Here is a 15,460-nt window from a genome sequence, read left to right as displayed (position 1 = left end):
GGGGCAAGGGAACACTCCTCCATTGATAGAGGGTATGAAAGTTTGTACAGCCACTTTGGAAATAAATGTCTTGGCTCTTCAGAAATTTAGGAATTGATCTAACTCAAGACTCAGTTAAACCACTCATGGACATATACCCATGGGCTGCTCCATCCTACCACAAAAACACCTGCTCAACTATGTTCATAGTGGTTTGATTTGTGATAGCTAGAAACTGAAAACAACCTACTTGTGCCTCAACTGAAGAACGGAGATAAAGAAAATTTGGTCCACTTACACAATGGAATATTATTAAGCTATTTTAAAATTGACATCATGAAATCTGCAGGTAAATGGATGAAGCAGGAAAAAAATCTGAGTGAGATAATCTAGACCTACAAGGACAAACATGGTATGTATTCAGTTATAAGTGGATAAAAGCTGTTAATTAAAAGGTAACCATGCTACAATCCACTGACCCAGAGAGGCTAAATATGAAGAAGGAACACATGGTTCTTCCTGGGAAGATTTTGTGGGTGGATTGGGGACTGGTGGATATGGGAACAGAAGGAATCAAGTTGGGGAAAAGTGAGTACCAAGAGAGATAACTGGAATTGGTTTTTTTGTTGGGGTGGGAGGAAATATGGAAGCCTAGTGAAGTAGAAATTCCCTGTAATCTATGAGGATGACCCTAGTGAAGACTCCTAATAATGGGTAAAATGGAACCAGATATGGCCATCTACTGTAACTAGGCAGGCTTTCAGTGTTGGGACAGAGACTCTAACCCATCCACAAAACGTTGACCTATAATTTGTCCTGCCAACAAGATGTGCTGGAGAATGTCTGGACAGAACTTGTGGGAGTAACCAACAAATGGCTGGTGCAACTTAAGGTCCAAGCCACAAGAGGGAGCCCATGTCCAACCCTGCCTGGATGACCAGGAATTGGAGGCTGGTTAGACCAGAGACCTAGGATACAACCAAATATAACAGGCAAAAAAGTAAAATAAAATAAGATAAAATTAAAAAGTCAATGAAATGAGTCCTAATGATATTCTGCTGTACTCATAGATTAGTACCAATTATCATCAGAGAGGTGCCATCTAGCCACTGATGGGAGCAGATGCAGAGACACACAGCCTAACATTACACAGAGGATGAACAATTGTAGGAGCCAGAGGAGTCAAGTACACCAGGATAACAGGACCCACAGAATCAACTAAGTAGGGCTTATAGGGACTCACAGAGACTAAAGTGACGATCATGAAGCTTGCATGGATCTGTGCTGGGTCCTCTGCATATCCGGTATGTTTATCTAGTTGGTGTTCTTGTGAGACTCCTAAAAATGGGAGTGGGTGTTATTTGCATGCTCTTGGGAGCCTTTTTCTCCTACTGGGTTGCCCTGTCCAGCCTTGATATGGGGGTTTGTGCCCATTGTTACTGTAATTTGTTATGGCTTGTTCGGAGGATATTCCTAGGAGGCATGTTCTTATTTAAAGGGAAACTGAGGAGAAGTAGATTTAGAGGACAGGACTGAGAGGACTGGCTGGAGGGGACACGGTGGTCACGATGTAATATATGAGAAAAGAATAAATTGGGGAGAGAGAGAGAGAGAGAGAGAGAGAGAGAGAGAGAGAGAGAGAGAGAGAGGAAAGGAGGAAGGGAGGGAGAGACAGAGACAGAGATGAAGCGGGGCAGGAGTGGAGGTGCCAGATTTCTTTGGATGCATGACATTCTACAGACAGCAATCAAACTCTTAGGAACATTAATTCTTATCTTCTATTGGTGTAATGTGTTTAATGCAGTACAATTCTTTGTGAGTTACATCTTTTATAGGTTTTTTTTTTAACATTTTTAAAATTAATTTATTCATATTACATCTTGATTGTTAGCCCTTCCCTTGTTTCCTCCTATTCCTCCCTCCGTCCCACTTCCCCCCTTCTCCCCTCCCCTATGTCTGTGATTGAGGGAGACCTCCTCCCCCTATATATGCTCTTAGAGTATCGAGTCTCTTCTTGGTAACTTGCTATCCTTCCTCTGAGTGCCGCCAGGCCTCCCCATCCAGGGGACGTGGTCAGAAATGGGGCACCAGAGTTTGTGTGAGAGTCAAACCTCACTCTCCACTCAACGGTGGAGAAATGGGGCTTGGAACTAAACAGAGAATTCTCAACAGAGGAATATCAAATGGCCGAGAAACACTTAAAGAAATGCTCATCTTCGTTAGTCATCAGAGAAATGCAAATCAAAATGACACTGAGATTCCATCTTACACACATCAGAATGGCTAAGATCAAAAACTCAAATGACACCACATGTTGGCGAGGATGTGGAGAGAGAGGAACACTCTTTTATAGGTTTTTTTCTTCAAGAAGTTGAGAGAACTTTTGAAAATAAGGTGTAAGAAAACAGAACCAAACCAGAATTTCATGATAGAATTATGGCTTTCTATTTTCTACTTAGTGGTACAGAGATCTGCCCCATTTGGATTACCTAAGTAGACAGAGCCTGACTACAATTTCGTTCCCCACAATCAATGGAATCCTCAGCCTTCTGGCTTTAAACCACAGCTACTTCCATAACTCATAGAAATATGGGTCATTTAAAAGGTAGGATGATCCTAGGGTCATCCTCAAACTAAGGCACCAGCCAAGGAGAATATAGGCAATAAATTTCGAACTCCTTCCAAGACCTAGCCGACGAACAGGATATTCTCCACTGTTGAGTGAAGAGTGAGATCTGACTCTCACACGAACTCTGGTGCCCCCTTTCTGACCACGTCCCCTGGATGGGGAGGCCTGGTGGCACTCAGAGGAAGGATAGCAAGTTATCAAGAAGAGACTCGATACTCTAAGAGCATATATAGGGGGAGGAGGTCTCCCTCAATCACAGACATAGGGGAGGGGAGAAGGGGGGAAGTGGGAGGGAGGGAGGAATAGGAGGAAACAAGGGAAGGGCTAACAATCAATATGTAATATGAATAAATTAATAAAAAAAGAGAGAGAAAAAGAAAAAAAACAAAAAATAAAATAAAAGGTAGGATGAGCCCATTATCATCACGGTAAAGGAAGGGAGTGAGCCACACCCTTCAATCTTAATGTAAGATGACAATGCTAACTCTAGGGGGAGATAAAGCAGAGATAGATACTCACATTTAAGGGTGAGTATCTATCTTCTCTTTGGGAGGAAAGGGGTTAGCTAATCCTGAGTGGCTCTAGATTATGTTAGAAAGCGAAATATTAAGAAATCTATTTACAGAGCATAGTGTTCTTCCCTAAACCCTCCTTAATTCCACTGACTTCCTCCTCCCTCGACCACACTCTCACTCTCCCAGTGTCAAAGTGACTGGCCTCTCCCTTTGGAACTGTGTATCTTCACTTTCCTCCCTGTCCCTTTGTCCTCCTTACCCCATCCCTTTTGCCTCCTTCTTTCACTAACACCAATTTTGAAACGGATCATCATTAATATCCCAGGGCACTTGTTAGCCACGTTGCTGTTGGACTTGAGGCCAGTTCTTTTCCCACTCAGCTCCTGAGACACAGCTATGTCCTGGTTTTGCCTCACCTTTTGCCATCACTTCTTGTTGTCTTCTATAATCTCTTCTTCTTCCATCCACCCCTTTAAAATATAACACTTCCTACAGTCCTGTCATTATGCTTCCTCCTCTTATAAAATCTTCCCAAGTGCTGTCATGTACTGCTATGGTCTTGCCTGTTGCCTATATGTGTGAGATTTTGAGGCCAGAGAATGCAAACATACCAGGTTTGGCCTATTACACTTAATGTCAAATGAACACTTACCAACCTAAACCCATGGCATCATATATTATCTACTTCTTTGAGTAACTTCATGGTTGCTGAATCTGCACCTTCATAATATTAAAGTCTCACTTTACTTCTTGGATCCCTTGATCTCTAGATCATCAGGCATCTACTTTGCTGACCCTACATTCTTTGCACTCAAAGCTGCTTCTCTCATGGTCTCCAGACATTTAACTCATTATCAGATTATAAAGTAGCCCACTATTTTCAGGGTGTTGTAAAAGCACCAACTATAGCCTAAGTTTGACCATATCCGTTCTCCACATGAAATGTTGTGATGTTTCTCCATGGCTGTGATGCTTTGTCAAAAACTGACCACAGTTTTTAGCTTCTGTAGTCACACACCATTGTAATGTGATTTTGCCACATTCCCAGTTTTAAAAAAAAAAAAAAAGAAGCAAAGTCATCTTGTGACCTGGCCAAGAGAATGTGGAAAATCGTTCCTGATCTGAATTATTATCAAGTTAAATTCTTTAAGAGGCCTGAGTTGTGGTCACCTTCGATCTTGGAAGTCTGCAAGCTGCATGTAAACAAACCCAGGCCATCCTAAGGAATCACAGAAAGGTGTGTCATACAGTTAGTCATTCCCGCTGGCCTCCTCTTCGTCAGAAGCTAAGCTGCCTGCAGTGGTAACTGACACATACTCATGCCTAAGTTCAGCTAGGACCAGAGGAGCCTCTCAGTGGAGCTAAGCCTGAATGTCAAACCACAGGAGCAGAAGATAAGTAAGTAGTTTTCACAGTTCATTAAACTTATACTGACTTATTAAGTAGAAAACCATACTTGACAAATAAATATTATTTAGGAGAAAGAACTGTTTTTCATAATGGGGCATAGCACATGCTGTGCATTCTGATTATGTCTACCTAGGAAAGTGTCATTTCTCCTTCACTCAGCACTGTGTGCCTCAATCATTCATGCTTCAGTTTCACACCTCTGAGACAGTCTTTGTAACCACACTTCTAGTTGTTGCTTCTTCTAAAACATCTGTCTCAGGACAACCCTTCCTGGACAATGTTGCAAACAATAGCTTATTTTTTCTTCATTTTTTTTCTGAAACAGATTCTTTACATAGGTCAGGCTAGTTCCACACTCACTGTCCTCCTGTATCAACATCATGAGTAGTTGGGATAATAGGAGTGTGCCGTTGCACATGGTTCATTGACACCGGTTCATTGGCTTTCCTCTAAATTACTTGAAAACAGAGTCTGTGTTCTCCTTGTATGTTATTTGATAAACTTTCTGACATACAGTAAATGGCTATTACTTTATTCTGGGTGATCATGTGAAATGTCTTAAATATACCAGTTTTCATGCATTTTTAATTTCTCATAAAGTCTCAAATCTTTGATGAAGGAAACTGACTCATTTGTTCAGTTGGCTTCTAGATTCTTCAAGATCCTGGGCTGGACAGAAGTTACTAGGAATTAGGTGAAGAACACTTCTTGGAGAATTTCCTTCTAGCTCCTTCTTGTCCACAAGCTCACCCCAAAATGGAGGAGCTCGTGCACACATGCAGCTCGTATGCACACACAGGCTGTATGCACACACAGCTAGACTTCTTGATGCCAATGAGAACACCCCACAGAATTCACTCCAGAACCACACACAGAGACTCAAGAATGTTCTTCAGTTTCTCTGGCAGCAGGCACGGCTTTGTGTTGAGCAGTGGGTCTCCATTAGAGCTGGGACTGGGACTGAGTAGTAAGGCAGGGATGGGGCATTGAGGTTAGTGTCCGGGGTGCACTTAGAGACTAGAAGAGGTGCAGAACCAGTGGTCTATCAGATGTTCTGGCATCCAATGTATCCCCTGGTCCAGCAGTGAGTATCACCCTGAGTTTATCTACTGTTCTTCTGGCTGATGTGACCTGGACTTGAGCAGGGGATAGTCTCTGTATTTGGGGGAGGGGACAAGGCAAAGTGCTGTTTTTGGAGGAGGCATGGTGGAGAATTGTGTCCTTGAGAGTGTTCCATCAGCAAGCTGCCTACCTGTTTTTATAGGTGGCATGGCCTGCATTGAGTAGGGGATGGCCACCTGAGTTGTGTGATATTGCTAACAGATTGTGAGGTGGGATTTACCGAGAAGTGGAGTCCACATGTATGTTTACATCAGACCAGAAATTTATGTATGCATGTATGTATGTATGTATGTATGTATGTATGTATGTATGTATGTCTTCATTTATCTACACAAATCTTGTTTTTGAAAAGAGTTCTATTCTTCTTATATCTTCTCACCTTCTGCTTGGTTCTAAACTTTTCTGCACCATAGTGGATGTAAACATGTTTTTGTTTTGATCCCATTTGTTGTTTCTCTTCTCAGGATAGATAGATAGATAGATAGATAGATAGATAGATAGATAGATAGATAGATAGATAGATACATAGATACATAGATACATAGATACATAGATACATAGATAGATATGTATTCTATATTATATGATAAGGAAAATAATTAATTTCTTAAAGAAATCAAGAAAAAGACAAACAAAACACATATATGCTTAACACACACACATACCACCACCACCACCACCACCACCACCCAAAACAAATACACATATACACCCTCCACACACCTGACACCAAGCAGGTGAGATTGGGATGGCTTGTGTGAAGTTCAGACAGTCTTCTATTGGGATTGTCCATCGTAAACTGGTAAATCACTGTGAAGAAAGAAGCAAATGAACATCCATATGGCCAACCTTGGAGCCTCATGTCCTCTACCTACACCAAGCCAGTGCACTTCCTACATACACCCGCCCCAACTTCTCCGGGAAAATCTACTGAAGACTAGACTAAATTATTGCTGCTTTGTATGCATTTATATCACTCATATCTATATCTCCTCATTTGTTCTTCCTCTTCCCTACTATAACAACAGTTTTATTTTCTGGGGAAAACATTCCATCTTCTGCATCAATTAATCACAAAGCCCTGCATCAGGGAACTGTCACATGTGCTGTATGGTTCTCTGTTGATTTCCCAATGTCTGATCTCCTTTGTCTGAACAATTTTGGGGGAAGAATAATGGATATGTTAACATATCTTAGCATTCCTGATTGCAGGTAGGAGTACTTTAAGTATCTGTAGACTTTTAAAGGGGCTGGATATGGTTAAGATACATTGTACATAAGTATGAAAGTTTCTGTTGAAGATGCTATCATTTTTCCATTGAATAGATTTGACTTCTTTGTCAAAAATCAAGTGACCAAATAAATACAAATTATTTTTAAAATTAGCATTTTGTTCATAAGTGTGCACATTAACCATGTTAACAAAAACAGATTCTTTATTACTTTTAGCAAATGTTTATATTTCGTGTTTTGGGTGGTGCATGTCTGTTTCTTCTTGAGCAGTAATGTAACTATCCTTAGCTACCACAGCCTGCCCTCCTAGGCCTGACTGTGCCAGCCAGCACAGATCTTGATTTGGTGAAAATGATGTCTTTGTTTCATCACTGTGCCTCCTGGACTGTTCAGTAACTATTGTGATCATCTCCACAGCAAATAGGGAAACAGGCTGTAGACTGCAAAGAACATCATCAATATTTCTCACACACTAGACTTCTGATATGGCTTTATAGGCAGATGAAACAGCAGAAATATTTTATTTCCTCAATCTTCACTATTTAATTTGGTTACATTTTCCTCTCAAATTGAGACACAAAATCCCCTATGAGTCACAGACTTTCACCTTTGAACCTTATAGAATCAATTAGAGTTGCACCCCCAATAAGGACATGCTTTGACCAGAGAATGTGATTAGTGGTAAATCTGATGCTGAAAGGCTCTGTCACAGTTGATGGTTATAAATGGCATGTGCTGTGTATGTGTGTGTGTGTGTGTGTGTGTGTGTGTGTGAGAGAGAGAGAGAGAGAGAGAGAGAGAGAGAGAGAGAGAGACAGAGACAGAGAGACAGAGACAGAGACAGAGAGACAGAAAAAAAGAGGTGGAGAGAGACAGAGAGAGTTCAAGGTTTGGTATCTTCCTCCCCAACTATACACATTATTTTTTGAAGAAAGGTCTCTCACTGACTAGAGAGACATATATGCTTGTCAGCAGTGGTTACAGATAAGCTTCCTTTATGTAGCTTTTTTATGCTAGTATCTGAGTGCAGTTGCTCATACGTATGCAGCAAACACCAAAAGAGTCATCTCCCCATCTCAGAACATGTTAAATCTTGATAAATGCCTTCTCTATATAAAATGAGAGGGATATATGGTTTGCCTTGCATTCTGTTGTTGAGATGTTTCATGTTTATGGATATTTGTCTATTGGCTTATCTTTGCATCCCTGGTATAAATTCAACTTGATAAAAGTGAATAATTTTTTTAATACACTGGTAAAAATAAAATAAAATAAATGGCATGTGCTAACAAGGCTAGGTGAAGGAACCTTAGAAATCTCAGTGTTGAAAGAGAGAAAGAAAACAATGAAGAAGAGAAGTAAAAAAAAAAATACAAAACAAACAAACAAGCAAATATGGTATTGCATGTAAGGTCTGACCAGTTAATGGGATTCAAAAAACCAACACCAGCAGGAAAGGTGGCTCACACCTTTAATCCAGGCACATGGGAGGCAGAAGCAGGATGATCTCTGTGAGGTTGAGGCCAGCATGGTCCACAGAGAGAGTTCCAAGACAAGGACTTCACATAGAAACCCTGTCTCAAAAAGACAAAACCAAACAAAGCAAAGTAAAACAAAACAAAACAGCACCTGGGAGTCTCTGTGGAAGAGAGACAAGAAAGTGCCTGAAAGAGACACCAGGATCTGGACTCAGAGGGGCCTGTACAAACTGAACCAATGAAGGAAAATTACATCTAGACCCCCTGCTCAGATCTAGACAGTGGACAGTTCATTCTCCATGGTTGTGGGGAGAGTGGGCATGGCCTCTGACATGAACTCTGGTGCTCCCAATCTGATCACTTCCCCTTGATGGGGAGGCCTGGCAGCACACAGAGGGAGGGGAAGCAGGCTATCTGGGTTAGATATCATAGGCTGTGATCATATGGTGGAGGAGAAGATCTACTTCTGTCAGAATTCTAGGGGAGGGGAATGGTGTGGGAGTGTGAGGGAGGGTGGGAACAGGCAGATAGAGGTCAGAAGACAACAATCGGGATATAATCTGAATAAATCATAATAAAATTTTTATTTTTTTTCTTTTTTTTTTTATTTTTTATTAATTTATTCTTGTTACATCTCAATGTTTATCCCATCCCTTGTATCCTCCCATTCCTCCCCCGCCCCATTTTCTCATTATTCCCCTCCCCTATGACTGTTCCTGAGGGGGATTATGTCCCCCAAAATTTTTTAAAAAATAAAAATAAAAAAAGAGACACCCATCAGTGAAGAACTTACCCACGCAGCTCATGATAAAACAGGTGCTGAGGAGTAAAATGGAAATCACAGCAACTGACCAGAGCCTTAGGGTCCAGCAGACTCCCTTCACTGTGGGATAGCAAGTAGACATAGTCACCACAGACCAAATGCTTAGAATGACAAACCAGACAAAATGGTTAGAGTAATTAGAAACTTAGAGTAGGAAAAGCTGTGAAAGGCCTAGAATAAATGACCAAGTCAAGTCTGAATGCATGTGCATGCACGCACGCACACACACACACACACACACACATACACACACACACACACACACACACAGAGAGAGAGAGAGAGAGAGAGAGAGAGAGAGAGAGAGAGAGAGAGAGAGAGAGAGAGATTGAATCTAGAAAATATTAATCCCCAGGCACCTGTAATTCCCATGTCTTTATACTTGCTTCTTAAGTATCAACATTTTAACATTGATGTTCTACCTTTTTAGATCCTCTTTGAATAGTTGCTTTCTTGTTTTTCAAAGGGCTTCTGGTGCTAAGATATTTACTTCCTTTAAACTCCTGTGGGTCTGCTGTCTTGCTCCATTCTATCGTTCAGCCTGACCGCTTATCTGTGTCTTTACCCCAGGTAAACACTCATCCCATCACATACTTTCACTGTGGCCTCTGAACTGAGACAGGAATGCTCACCGCACCTTGAGGCTGGCTCTCCTCCACCATTATTTAGGTCTGTGTTCAGAAGTTCAAGGGCTTCTTGTGTCTTTGTCTCGCTGATATGAATCAGGGGCCTGTCTTCTTTCAAAGAGACCAGAGCTCTACACACTCTGAGCTAAATGCACCAGAAATAGGCAGAAGTCCCAGTAGGAACTGGTGTCCAGTGATTAAAGGCACTAACAGAGTATTTAGAAGTCTTTTCAAGAAAGGGGAAATTAAGAAACATGCCTAAAATTGTTCCTGGAAACTCTGACAAAAGTATTCTCATCATTTGTTCAGTTCCTAATTTGGAACTTTTTCCCACCTCAAAACACGGTTCTCTGTGAATGTAATGTAAAGAAATTGTGACTTACAAAATTTTATGTGGTTTATTTAGTTAGTATAAGGTTTTATTTATATATTGAACAGGGTTCTAGTAAGCAATAAAAAGTCTGATTTAATGGCTGGAATTTAGATATTATGAATTTATGTAGTAAATAATAAGAAGTCCATAGAGGTCTGGGAGATGGAAAAGTGGTTGGAGGCCTTGAAAGCATGAGGACCTGAGACTGATGCCCAGAACCTACCTAGAAATGTCATGTGTGATGATACATGTTTGTAATCCCAGATCTGGGAAAGCAGAGACAGATGGATCCCTGGGAGCTTCTTGTCAGGCATCCCAGCTTTTAATTGATGTTCCCCAGACCTATGAGAGACCCTGCCTTAAAGGAAGTGGATGGTGTTCTTGAGATTTATAGCCAAGGTTTTCTGAAATGGAAATAAAAGAAAGACTTGACTGCTCACAACTGGTTGAAATATTGATTATAGATATAAGGGAGATTAGAGACAGAAGCATCAGGAATGATTTAGAGTGAACCAGGCCATAGCTAGTGGTTCAGGGGAGGTCATGAGAGCCAGTGGCAACGAGGCCAGGAGTGAGCCAAAAGAACGGGATAGCAAAAGGACCACATAGCCACAATGGCGGGGTTGTGTATGGATGAGACGTTGTGAGAAGGGCCCATCTCAGTCCATGGGCTAGAGAGTTTAGGGTAGGGGTGGGGTATATCAGCTAGGATGTCTCTGTAACAGGTACTGACAATGCTGAGAGAGGCTGGTGAATAGCATCTGCTTCGATATGTTAGTTGGCACCTCAGTTAGCTGTTTGTCTCAGGTTGGAGATCCATCAGTCCTCATCCCTCCCTTCACATATGTACACACATGAATAAGCACATACATATATACATTTTAAAAACAAGAGACATGAGCATTATTCAGGAGTGGTATTATAAAATGGAAATGGTACTGTGATGTACATTTGCTGCATTATGGCTCCTTTGAATGAGAGGAAACTGGTATTTAATTATGATTATTGTGCCTATACTTTGACAGTGCTAATTCTATTTTGAACTCCATCTTGTTATACAACCTCTAAGGCAAATAACAGATCTAACATCTTGACCACACATTAGCCATCATATTGATGATTGTAGGTCAATATGCACAGGAGACTGATGGGATCTGGGCCTTTTAGATATGATTTTTCCTTAGACTATAGTCACCAGTGTGTCAGATTGACATGTGTGACAGATACATCTCCTGACTCTACAATTTTCTCTCAACTATCTATGTGCATGCTCTGTTGAAACAAATGTGTCCTTTTCTTCAGTGCTGATGACCTACAAGCCATCATGGAAGAGACTGATCTCCATAATCATCCATAGGATTTTAGTCATGAGTGCACAGTTCATTCATTACTAATGCTGTGTGCTCAAGTAGTTTTCTTGTACCTAGTCTTGCCTATATGCTTACACTCCTTTCTTTTACTTTTACATGTTCTGCCTTTGTCTTTCTAAGAAGAGCATCATGACAGTTGGATCTGGGACCAGTGGGGATCTGCTCAAACTCCTGCACCAACCAAAAGCAATCCATGCAGTAAACATTGAACTCCTACTCAGATCTAGGCAATGGACAGGACATTCTCCATAGTTGTGTGGAGAGAAGGGACTAACTCTGACCTGAACTCCGTTGCCCCATATTTTACCACTTCCTCTTGGTGGGGGAGGCCTGGTAGCACTCAGAGAAAGTATAAGCCAGCTACCAAGATGAGACTTGATAGCCTATGACCATATAGTTGGGGAGGAGGTCCCCCTCGGTCATCGATCTAGGGGAGGGGAATAGGGTGAAAGTGAGAGGGAGGGAAGAATGGGAGGATACAAGTGATGGGATAACAATTGAGATGTAATCTGAATAAATTAATAAAATAAAATGTAAAAAGAAAGAAATTGGTTGATTTATGCACTGTTTTCATGTGGGTCCCAACTTGTCATTTGATTAGAGGGTAAAGAGACTGCTCATTTGACAGGAATTATAATCCGTGAGCTTGCAATAGACAGAAAACAGACTGACATTGTTGGTAGTATGACAAAATTTGACTTATATTGGGCAAAAGTGGATTAGTAACATTTTGTGAGTTCTTTCATTATTTTGGTAACATTTAATGAGTTCTGTCATTAGGCTAAGGGAATTGAAAAATGAAAAGAAATCAGAGGCAAGCCTTATAAAGTGTGTTATTACTCCCTCCTCACACACTTTCTCTGGAACGTTCCCTTCACTATCATCACCATCACCTCCACATTCATAAGGAAGCAGTCTTCATCTGGATACCTATGATACTGGGACACAGAACATATAAGTACATGTGGCCCTTATCCGTGGTTTTAGCACAGAATTTCTAAAAGCCTTTTTATCATAGGACATTTTCTGTGGTGATTTTTTATGGGGATGTTCTAAATTTCAAAAATAGTCTCACAGCAGTAAATATAAAATTAACTCTTCCAGTGCCTAAGATTGTTTCAAAATAGGGCCAACTATGTGATCAGACAGCGGAAACCCAAACTCCCACATCTTCGGAACGAGGAAAGAGTGAAGACTGAGTTCAGTCACTAGTAACCAATTACAGACCCACAGAGAGAAATCAAAGTGAGATTGAGCTCAATGCAACTTTTCAAGTAAGAGCACAGGCGTGGGTATAGGTAATGATAGGATGAATTTAGTAATTTTAAAAGTCCCTAAACCATTTCCCCATGGTTGTTTGGTAAAAGAAGGAAGAAGTGGTTGTTTCCACCAATGCATTACCAACTGTTTCACTTCCCCTTCTGGATGAAGAAGTACAAACTATGGTGTTGAGTTGACTGACTGTCCAGGAAGAGAAAACATTCTCCTAAGCTATCCACAGGCAAACTGCCTTATGCTTTCCCACCCATCTCCAGCATGCGCTCCCCTAACTGATTTCTGTCTTGACTACTATCAGCCTGCACTTTAGTCTCTACTCCCTTATTTCCAGATTATGGAGGAATACCTTTTTAAAAAGAATTCTGAGACTTCCAAGATGGCAGCAGACAAGGCTTACCATATCTGAGTGGTGGAAGATCAGAGACTGTGGTTGTGGTAACCTAGCAGTTGACTCCAAAACACTGACATTGGTGTTTTCTGGCTGAGAGGTGACATTGCTGAGTTGGAGATACAGAGTTCCAGGCCCCCCTGCAGCTGACCCCCAGGTCCAGGAGTCATGCAAGGTCCTGGACTCACAGTGCCCTGTGCTTTCTGCCTATAGGCACAAGGGTCCCATATTCCAGCAACCAGACCTGGGGTTCTCCCCACTTCCCCAAGACCAGCTCATAGATACTGAGGTTAATATCCCAACACCACCCCATGATTCTACTGGTCTCCTGGTGGAGTCCAGCTGAACAATAAGAGTATACAGGGTCCTGGGTCCAAGATGGCAGAGCTCAGCTGAATCTGGGTGCCTGGAGCTCAGTGCCTGCTTGGCTAGCAAGTGGCTGTGTAGCTGAATCCATAACACCAGTGCCTATTTGCTGTGCCATTGACTCCATAAGGATGTCTGCTCATGAACTGCCTGACCTGCTTGACCCACCTGGGACACAGCCATCAGAGAGGTGAGGTGTATGTGGGACCCAATCTCAGTTGTCTGTCATCCTAAGGAGGCCTGTGGGTGGCCAGAGAAACAATCAGCTCAGAGTCCTCTCTGCCTACTCCTAATTTGCCTAACCTACCGGGGATACAGCCACCAGAGAGGGGAGATGTATGTGGGACCAAACCCCTACTGTCCACCATCCCAAGCAAGCCAGTGGATGGCCCAAGCATGCAGCTTAGAGTACTATCTGCTGACTCCTGATCTGCCTGATCCACCAGGGACACAGCCAAGTGGTGAGCTGTATCTGGAATCAAACCCTATTGTCTGAGATCTGCCAATCAGAATAAAAGCAGATGTCTCAACAGAACTTTAAAGGCCAGGAGACATTGTAATTATATATTTTAAGCTCCAAAAATCAACTGCAAAGATACTACAATGCCCATCAAAGCTATCTGTCACAACAGAAAGGGAAAGAAAGACTCACCATGAAAAAGAACAGACTGAAGAAATTCATGACAGTAAGACAGCTTTATAGAGGATACCTTGGACTAAAGTATGTTCTATCATCATCCATGAGACCATGGGAAAGAATAAATCATACTTGGGGGGGTTCCAAGATGGCGTCAACCAGTATACACTGTATCTGGTCTACTGCACAGAGACCAGGGACTTGAACAGAGCCACAGACTGCTGGATCTAGAGAACTGTAGGTGAGTGGAGTCCCAAACTCCTCAGAACACTAGTGGACCTGGCCCTGGGACAAGCAACAGCCCAGAGGTCCTGAACCCACTCCCCAGATGCCTGAATGAAACCCACCTGTAGGCTGCAGCTGGCCTATAAAGCACAAACTCACTGTGTGGGGTGGTGGTACACTGGAGCCCTGGCCTCATGAGTCTCAGGGAATAGGGTGAAACTGCCCTTGGATCCCTCCACCCACCCCATGCCAAATTGCAGAGGACCCCCAGGCCAAGTGGAAACACAGGTGGCAGGGCCCACCAAAAATAGCTGGAGTGGGTGTGCAGCTTAAGGGCCAACCTGGGCCAACCTGGGCCCAATCTAGAGCCAGACACAATGGACTGAGCCTCCAAACAGGGGCAGTTAGAATCCAGCTTGGTCTGCTCCCACAGGTCTTGTAGGATCTCCCACATTCTTGAGAGAGGCTGGACAACCCTGCAGTGTCTAAACACTGATGTAAACGGTGACTACAGCTCAGAGGATCTGTGGGCGGCCCGGGGTACAGGGTCGTGATAGTGCAGGCACCTTGGAGACAGAGCTAAAAGGCAGCTACAGCTCAGAAAATCTGATCCAGCTGGGGTTTTGGCTACAAAGTGGCAGGAAAGACTGGTAGCTGGGACCAACCTATGCAACCAGAGAGCTTGTGCGCTAACCTTGTTCTAGGTCCCAAAACAGCTAATCTGAATTACAGCAGTAAAGTGAAAGGGTCCAGACAGAAACTGACTTCTGCTGACTCAGTCCAGAGCCTAAGGTGTAGAGAAAAATCCAGGAGTGGAAACCAGATCACCTGCCTGTTCCAGGGAAATACTCCTTGATCCTCATAGGCAAGGGTACGCAACCTATAATCATTCACTAACTATCCACTCTCAACCAGTGAAGGACACCAGAAGTTACCTCCCAACATCAGAGACACCAAAATGACAAGAGGACAGTGAAAGAACGCAAAAAAAAAAAAAAAAAAAAAAAA

General features: G+C 42.3%; 1 protein-coding gene across 1 annotated transcript in view; it reads right to left on the bottom strand.

Annotated features, from left to right (window-relative positions):
- The window catches only part of LOC127197416 (C-type lectin domain family 6 member A-like), a 30,978-nt gene extending 20,922 nt beyond the window's left edge, over window positions 1–10,056 (bottom strand). The window contains exons 1-2 of the mRNA XM_051155312.1: window positions 9,822–10,056; window positions 9,160–9,244 (exon numbers count right to left, since the gene is read on the bottom strand). Of these exons, the coding sequence (XP_051011269.1) occupies window positions 9,160–9,244; window positions 9,822–9,851 (115 nt within the window). The 5' untranslated portion in view covers window positions 9,852–10,056. The remainder of the gene's footprint in view (window positions 1–9,159; window positions 9,245–9,821) is intronic.
- Window positions 10,057–15,460: the final 5,404 nt, after the last annotated feature.

Source organism: Acomys russatus, chromosome 13 (assembly GCF_903995435.1).
Source record: "Acomys russatus chromosome 13, mAcoRus1.1, whole genome shotgun sequence".
NCBI classification, from domain to species: Eukaryota; Metazoa; Chordata; class Mammalia; order Rodentia; family Muridae; genus Acomys; species Acomys russatus.
Note: the sequence above shows the minus strand (reverse complement) of the source record. Positions and strands in the feature narration are given on the sequence as shown.